Consider the following 8,872-nt stretch of genomic DNA (forward strand, 5'->3'; position numbering starts at 1 on the left):
TGATCAAGATATTAAGAAGAGACTTTTAGTTCCCAGTAAGGAAACAAATAATCCTTACATTCAACTTGTGTGTATGGAAGTGTGATCAGTAATTGAAAATCTATTCTTTAAAGAGATTAAGAAATCTTCCCTGAGCTATCTTGGTAGACTGCCAACTCCCATAAGAATGGGCTTTGGCGTAGTTAGTTTGGCGGGTAGATTGGAACAAAAGGGGGTGAAGAAAGTACAGGGGGCCAAGGTGGACCCCAGAGTGTCCTTGGGATTGAGGACAAATGACTGATGAACAGATTTCAGGAAGAGGATGGCATCCCAGAGGTGCCTGCGTTCAGGCAGAAATTGCCAATCCACGGGAATGTGAGTGGTGGGGGCTGCCAAGGGCCTCACTACCCACTGGCATTTCTTCTGTCTGAGAGTCCTCTTAGCCCATCCTGAGGAGGCTGAGGAACCAGCCCAAGGCGGCACAAGGAGTAGGTGGAAGCGCAGGGCTCCCACCAGGCAGCCTGGCCTCAGAGCCTGTCCTTCATCTCTCTCCTGCTCAGCTGTTACCCACATGCAGCTCTGAAGCCCCAGGAGGCCCCTGGGCAGTGCGTGTGTGTGGCTGTGTGGTCCTCTGTGTATGCCTCCTGTGCCTGTCAGTGGGTTTGTGCTTGTCAGTGGGGCCTTTCTTTCAGGTGGAAATGGCAGTGAACAAGCGCACCCTCCACATGCCCCACCAGCTGTTCATCGGGGGGGCGTTCGTGGATGCCGATGGCGCCAAGACCTATGAGACCATCAATCCCACCGATGGAAGTGTGAGTGCAGGCCCAGTGCCCCTTCTCCACATTCCCCAGCCTCCCTGTCCTTCCTTCCCTGCCCCCACTGGCCTCTCGGGGTCCTGACCCTGAGAGCCTCTGCTTGGATGTGTGCCTTTGAGAGGGACGGGAAAGGATGCCAGTTCGTTTCCAACCAACCCTACTGCAGTGGAGTAGAGAGGAGGTGCAGGGTGGTAGTGGGAGGCAGGAGGGCTCAGAAGGGTCTTGCACCTGCTTCAGAGACTGGGAGCAGAATTCCTCCTACCCCAAGGAAGAAATTAGGCCACTGCCACACCTCCACACTTCAGCAGTAGCCCCAGTGTGAGAACTACCTTGTCTGATACTTGAGCCCTCCACCATTAGGACATTCTTCCTCAACTTGAGTCCCGTGTTTGCCGCTCTCTCTTGACTGTGACCTTGTGGCATCATGAACCAAAGCACGCCTATGGTAGATACACACATGAGCATATCTGAAACACAGGTTTCAAAGCCGGGCTTGCTCTTATGACTGCACACTGATATTTTTCCATCCTGTCCATCCTATAGAATCGGCTGAGTCCTTGCAGAAGACAGAGAGCACACTCAACATGAGTCATTTGAGGGGAGTTAATGAAAGACTCATCTGCAAAGGGAGAGGGAGGGGGTAGGGACACAGGCAGGACAGTGCAGTACCCTTGGGATGGAGCATCAGGAGGGGCTGAGGATGGGGCCTTGGCAGAAGGGGCATGGCTGTCTGTGGTGGCAGATAGGAGGCAATGGCTTTGCCCTCCCACCCCAGAACCCCACTGGCTCCCCTCACCATACCCAGCAGGCACCGAGGTGAGGGAACCTGCACGGATGGCACACTCAGAGCAGGAACAGGGTCAGGACCCTGGGGTGTAGACACACAAACAGTCCTCTCCCAGGCCCCCATCTTCCCTTCCTGTATAAGCCCTCCCAGGGCTGCCCTTTGGCCATGCTTCACCTCCACACCTGCCCATGTGGCTGGGGGCCACCTCAGTGGGGCCCCAGGAGGAGGCCAGGGAGGCGGGCAGCGGTGTTTGTGTGCAACTGGCTGAAAGAGAACTGGTCATGGCTTTGCTTCCACTATAGATCATCTGCCGGGTATCCCTGGCCCAAGTCACCGACGTCGACAAGGCAGTGGCCGCAGCCAAGGATGCCTTTGAGAATGGACGGTGGGGGAAGATCAGCGCACGAGACCGGGGCCGGCTGCTGTACAGGTGGGAGCCCAACATGCACCTGCCAGCCACTGCCACCATCAGCTTCCGAGAAGGGGGTAGTGGGGGCCCTTTCTGTAGAGGCCCCTTTACCTGCCAGGAGGAGCTGGGTCCTGGGGAGGCCATGGGACCGAGGCCATCAGTTAGACCAGGCTGGGGCTCCTTGCCTGAGGCTCAGAAAAGGCTTCTCAGAGGAAGGGATGGGAGAAACAGGAGGCATTTCAGAAGAGTGGCCTCGGGAGTTGCCTGCTGGAGGTGAGGTGAGGAGGTGCGGAAGCCAAGGGCTGCTTCCAAAGTAGGCGCAGGCTGGGCCTCTGAGGCAGGCAAAGCACTTCCCTCGCCAGCCTGGGCTGGAGGGGCCTTAGCTCCTGCACGCAGAAGACAGCAAGGGCCAGAGAGGGGCTGGCCTGGTCTCTGCTTGCTCAGCCTGGCTCTGACTGCTGGAATCTACAGGTCTCACATTTTCTTTATTTAAAAAAAAAAAAAATTAAGACAGAGAGAAAGGGGCCTTCTCTCTTTAGTTCCAGTTCAGAGATCTTAGGCAAAAGGACTTATGATGACTTTAGCTTATGACCACAGAGTGAGAGGGAGGCTCGGAAGAGAGGTGCTGCGCCCCTGGAACCACAGGGCCTGGCGGGAAGGAGCAGTCACCCTCACGGAGGTGGGGTGATGTTCCTGGAAGAAGGGAGGGTGCGGCCAGATGAGCCGAGAGCACAGGCGTCTCGGGGCCTGGCTCTTCCCTGAGGTCCTGGGAACCTCTAGGGGTGTGAAGCCGGGTTATGGCATAGTCCCAGCAAGGCTTCTCACCTGGCAGGAGAGACCCTGCCTTGGCCTTGCAGTCAGAATGGCTTCTGTTTCTAGTATACTCCAGAGGCCATAAGAGCCAGGGCAGCCCAGCAGCAGGAAACGAGAGAGAAGAGTTGCAAGAACATGGTTTGCAAAACCTAATGGAGGTTAAGGTTGGGGCGGGGAGGGCTGTGGGAGCCAGGCATGCCCAGATTTTCGTGGGTTCCAGCCCCGTTTGCAAGCCCCTCAATTCTAGAAAGGCACTGGCCATGCCAAGCAGTCCCTAGAGCTCCTGGAGGTCAGGCAGAGCTGTGAAACAGGCACGCCAGGTGGTGGGAGAACCTCTGGCCTGGGCCCCGCATGCTTTTGGTGGACTGCATGGCCAACAGCGCACGTGGGGTCCCTCCCTGGGCCTCTGCTGCCATCTGGTGGTTTGTGTCATAAGAGATCCTACTCACCCACAATGACAGTGAGGGGGGCACCCTGGGCAGCTGTAAGTGGACCCGTTCCTGCCCTGTGCAAACTCTCAGGCCCCGTGCAGACCTGGGAGTGTCCATTACTGGTTCTGCCTCAGCTCAGCACAACAGAGGCTGGGTCTAGGTGTCCTGGAGGGGGCAGAACAGGAGCTCCCAGATAAATGGCCACAGAGCACCCTGTCAGGGTGGCGGGACCACCGTTGGTGTTAGGGAACACGAAATTCACTGCAGGGATCAGACATTACACAATTGTGGAAGCCGGGAAGAAGGATCCAGAGGGAGAGTTAGACAAGGTTCCTAGGCAGTCCCCTGAATTCCTGGTGGACAGGATAGAACCTCCAGGGAGTAGGAGCAGCTGTATCCAACTGCCAAGTGGGGTCACAAAGAGCTCTTGGGAAAGACCATGGGGAACTGCTGGCTCTGCCCAGATACCACTGTGGTCCATGGTCGAGAATCTGACGGTGGTCCAGGCTGCTGGTGGTCAGTAGAGCTGGCTGAGCCTGCTGGGCACCCCTGCATCTGCCCTGCAGACCTTCAGAGGGAGATGGCGGCAGCTTCACTTCTCCTGCACTGCTACCCTGGCACCCAGGGACCAGGCTCTGGGGAGTATGGGTGCCAGGGTGTCAATTCAGCAGCCTAACTGAGCTGACAATAGAATAGTCCTGCAAGGCAGCCTCTCAGAGCTTCCCAAATAGTGCACTCGGGTGATGGCTACTTTAGAAAGAGTGTCCTGGGAACTGGATTGATGACACAGCCATGTCATACACAGGTGGAATTGTCTAGAAATGTGGGGGATTCAAGGGATTGGGGCTGATGAAGGAGAAGGATGTGAGCACGGGAGGCATGGCATACCACAAGCTTTAGTAGGCTGCAGGTTGGGCAGGGTTGCGGAAGATGAGCAGTGAGACTGTCCTGAGGCTGCCATGTGGGCTTCCATGTCCAGGTGACAACACAGAATGATGCAGAGGGAGCCTCTGGGTCTGAGGGCTGCTAAGGGCAGTAGCAGCTTTCACCTTATCACCACAAGGCCCTGTTTTATCAATGGGCAACAGCTGCTACTTGAAGTTCCTCCAGGTGTGCAAAGCAGCAGGCCCTAAGTGGCTAAAAACATACCTGTTTGGGCTACTTTAAGCCTAACTGGGAGTGGGAAAATTTGAGTTTGGTGCCAGCAGGCTTTGGAGCAAATGTGTCTCATTTATATAACAAAAAGGCAGCTCCTCTGTCCTCGCAGCTGGGGAGCCCAGTCCTCTAATGGCCGCTAGATGGTGTTTTTACTTTTTTCCGTACCAATCGGTTTTTCTCAGAAACCGATTTACACATGGGCTCTTCTTGCCCAGGGTGGCCTCACTCAGTTAGTTTTATGCAGCAAACCTGAGCTGCATAAAACTAGCATAAAACTAGCCCAGCAAAACTGGGCACATGCTTCCCACGTGCCCCGTGCTGTGCTGGAGCTGGGCGCTGCAGAGAGCAGGGAACTAGATAATGCCATGCCTCCTGGAGCCTGGATTCCGGTGGGCAGGCAAATTGTGATGAAATTATCATCTACGTGAATGTCTGTTACAAACTGTAGTGGTGGGGGAGTGAAGAAAGGCAGAGGAGGTTATCAGAGGACGTGACAGGGAGCTCTGATCAGTCAGAACGTGGGTGGGGATTCGGGTCGGCTTCCCAGAGGGCACGGCATTTGAGTCCGTGTCTGAAGCAAGTACAGAAGGCTGGGAGGAGAAACAGGAGTGTGGAAAGAGGGTCCAGATGTGCAACACAGCCCCCCAAAAGCCCCAAGGCCGGAGGCCTGACTGACCTGAGCACCTGGAAGAGGCCGATGTGAGGAGGAGGAGGGAGGCAGAGGGGCTCGGCTCTCGCGGCCCCAGAATGAAATGGAAACAGGGCGGGGAGCTGCTCGGCCAGGCACAGAGTTGCAGATGCATCCTGAGTGGCAGGGACAACTGCCACCGGTCCTGGTGGGTGGAGGCAGGCGAGGACCGGAGCAGGCCTGGGGTGCGTGTGGGCTTTGTGGTGCCTGTGTGCAGAGGGGAGCAGTGTGGAAAACGGCTGGCAGGCTTTGATCCCACACTCGCCTCTGGGCCCGAGTTGCCCTGTCTGCAAGGCTGAGTTTGCTCTGGGCCTGTGGTCTCCACTTTCCCTGTCCACCCTCCCCCTAGGGGACGAGAGGGGCACCCTCGTAACTCCCAGGCTGCCCAGAGCTGCACATCCATCAGAATCAAGGGACGGCAACCCAACCTTGGCATGCTCAGACTGGAGCCGGTCTGTGTAAAAGCGCCAGCCCCGCCGTTGCTCCCTAGTCAGTCCTCCTGTGATGGGGATAGGGCCACCTCTCCACCTCTGGAGATGCCAGCCTCAGGAGCACGCCCCCACCACCTTGGTTTATTGGTGCTGGAAAGGCAGACGGGCTTTCTCCTGGTTCAAGCTTTCTGAAGACAGGAAGGGCGGCCTCTTGGGCCATAACCCCTTTGCTGTCTGCAGCAAGTAAGTGAATGCCTCTGTAGGGTAATTTCAGAGGAATAGGATAAAGTAGTGGATCCACAGATATTTCAGGAAGGAAGGGAGGGAAGAGCAAGGAAAGGAGAGAGGGACAGAGGGTGTCATCCTCACAGCCATCCAGTGGAGTAAACGGTGCTGGCCCATTGCATGGATCAGAAACAGAGATCCTCACATCTGAGAGTGGCAGATCTGGGGTGGAGGGCAGGGCCCCAGCTCCTTGAAGAAGGGCTTGTGAGGGCAGACGAGGCCGTGCCAGGCCTGAGCCCACCTCCTGCCTCCCCTTACCCTGGCCAGGTTGGCAGATCTCATGGAGCAGCACCAGGAGGAGCTGGCCACCATTGAGGCCCTGGATGCGGGTGCCGTCTACACGCTGGCCCTGAAGACCCACGTGGGCATGTCCATCCAGACCTTCCGCTACTTTGCCGGCTGGTGCGACAAGATCCAGGTGGGGCCCAGGCTCCCACCAGTGTGAGCACACACAGACTGGCCCAGCCGTATAGGGGAACTCCGAGGGCAGCACAGTAGTCTGCATGCTGCACAGCAAATGACCACAGCTGGTAGCTTGGAACAACACCTGTTTATTAGCTTGTGGTTCTGCTGGTGGGAATTCCAGGAAGGCTGGGCTGGGTTCCATGCTGAGGTCTCACAAGGCCAAAGCTAAGGCGCTGGCTGGACTGGGCCTTATCTGGAGGCTCTGGGGCAGAACCTATATCCGGGAGAGTTCTGGTGTTGATAGAGTTCAGTTCCATGTGGTTGCAGGGCTGAGGGTACAGGTCCTTCCTGGCTTCAGGTGCCTGCCCAAGGCACTCTATCTCCCAGCGGCAGCAGGTCACTGTCGGGCTTGGGATCCCTGTGGCACTCTCTTCTGCCTGCTTTGCTGGGGGCCTCTGCAGTTATTCTGGGTTCATGGGCACCATGTCCCTGCCCTAAGGTCAACAGGGACAGTCAACACCATCACAGGAGGGAGTGCTCACCATATCTTCAGGCCCCCGCCATCAGTTGTGGAACCTGAGGGCCATTTGTAGAGGCTCCCTGGGGAGACTCACCCCTGCAGACTCACCTCTGCCAGATCTGGGCTCCATGGTTCCTCCTCTCCACCAGGGCATGACAGCGACAAGGGAGGTGGGCTGCTTGGTTACCACCCCCACTCTGCTGCCATGTAGCTTCTGGCTGCAGCTGGTCCCAGGCCTGGGCCTCCTACACATGCTCAACTGCTTAGAGCTGCAGGGAGGGGGGCACCCAGCAACGCCCCCACCCTCACCCTTTCTTTCTCCAATGCCAAAGCTAGAGGCTTTGCTGGTACCAGGACCAGTTTCCACCCAAAGGCTCTGCCTGCCAGGCTCAGGGTGGAGCAAACACCTTGCCCCTCCGGCTGCCCTCCTGCTTGTCTCTCAAGCCTCAGGTCACACCTAAGCTGGTGGCTTTGACTTCCTCCTGGAGCCACTGGGGGAGACTGGTCGCCCAGAGGGGAAGGGGTGCGGACCCTGAGCCCATGGGTGACTGCCCCGTTCCTCTTCCAGGGCTCCACCATCCCCATCAACCAGGCCAGACCCAACCGCAACTTGACCTTGACCAGGAAGGAGCCTGTCGGGTGAGTCCCTGCCCAGGGCGAGGTGCAGCCTCGCGGTGCTTTCCACGAAGTACACGGGGCTATAACACACAGCCTGCGGGAGCTCACAGCACCCTGTGTGTATGTTTATCAAACAGCCATCCATGTGCTTCTAGAGCACCTGCTCCATACCAGGCATTGTTGTAAGGACTTGAGGACAATTGTATTTAATCCCCCAGTAACACTGGATCAGTCTGGTCCAAAGGTGGGAAACAAGAGTAAACCCAAAAAATGTCCAAAATGGGAATGGTGGTCAGTGTTCATAAAGATGAGGAACTCCTGCACAGCACTGAGGAACAGGAAGCATAGAACAAAGGAGGAACAGTCAGAGGATGAGAGCCGCTCAGCAGGAGGAGTGCAGACCCCGCCGGACGCCAAGCATGTAGGCACCGGGAAATGAACCTGGTGTGAGGCACCTCATCTCGCCACCCAGTGGCCCCAGGGCAGGAGTGGGGAGAAAGGCTTGGAACACAGCCACAGGGTTCTGGGTTTACCCTGCCAGTGGAAACTGGGAAGTGACCACTCGAGGCCATACGTCCTGATTTGGCCCCAGTCCTGGTGAGAGTCACTCACATGCGTGCCTGAGGAGGCTCACCCAAGAGTACATAGCCACTGTGCTTGGCTGGTGACAGCAAACACCAGAGTGGCAGGTGCTGGCGCAGCCCTGATCCATGATTTGCGCTGGGAACACGCATGCAGCTGGACCTAGAGAGCCCCAGCCCTGGGTCCACCCTCACTGCGCCTGCACATGGTGCCAGAGGAGGGCCTGGCCAGGGTGACCTGGGAGCAGGGCCCAGCTGGCATCAGCACCACAGTCATTCCCGCCTGCTCTGTGCCCCTTACAGGGTAGGGGACCTCACAGCTGTGGACATGGCCAAAGGCCCCTCAGCTCCACCTGAACGTGAGAGTGTTTGCAAGGAGAACATGCTCCAATGTCCCTGTGTCACTGCCAGCTCATGCAGATAAACAATCAAGTCCTCAGGCACAGGCTGGAGGAGGCTCCTGTGGGAAAGTGGGCTGTGGACCAGGAAACCTCTCACTCCAGAGCCCCAGAGCAGAGCCAGGCTGCAGGTGGAGGCATCGCTTCCAGGGTCCCCACAGAGGACATCAGGCAATGTCTGCACATAGTTTTGGTTGTCCCAACAGAGGAGGTGATACAGGACACCCCCCCCAACAAAGAACTGCCCCACCCCAAATGTCAGTGGTGTGGAGACCGAGAAACCTTGCTATGGGGCAGTGGTCAGAGACCTTTGTCGTGCTTTGAGAGGGGCTGGGCTGGGCAGAGTGGGTCACGGCCCACCTGGGGCCACAGGTCAGAGCCACACTTGGGTCTGTGAGGCTGCCCACCCTCCCAGCTGCCAGCATGGGGTTGGGGGGTGTCCACCCCCATCAGACTGAGGAGGAAACAGACACTCTGTCACCCAGAAGCATCCCTGTGTCACCCTGTGAGTCTGGCCTTGGACCTGGGACTCTGAGCGCCCGGTCAGCACCCCA

General features: G+C 57.4%; 1 protein-coding gene across 3 annotated transcripts in view; it reads left to right on the forward strand.

The window, feature by feature from the left end:
- Nucleotides 1–8,872, forward strand: part of ALDH1L1 (aldehyde dehydrogenase 1 family, member L1) — an 85,485-nt gene that overhangs the window by 48,531 nt on the left and 28,082 nt on the right. For all 3 annotated transcript variants that reach the window (XM_011971521.1, XM_011971519.1, XM_011971520.1), the window contains 3 exons: nt 1,884–2,011; nt 6,064–6,214; nt 7,290–7,360. In XM_011971521.1, the coding sequence (XP_011826911.1) occupies nt 1,884–2,011; nt 6,064–6,214; nt 7,290–7,360 (350 nt within the window). The remainder of the gene's footprint in view (nt 1–1,883; nt 2,012–6,063; nt 6,215–7,289; nt 7,361–8,872) is intronic.

This window comes from Mandrillus leucophaeus, unplaced genomic scaffold (assembly GCF_000951045.1).
Source record: "Mandrillus leucophaeus isolate KB7577 unplaced genomic scaffold, Mleu.le_1.0 Scaffold123, whole genome shotgun sequence".
NCBI classification, from domain to species: Eukaryota; Metazoa; Chordata; class Mammalia; order Primates; family Cercopithecidae; genus Mandrillus; species Mandrillus leucophaeus.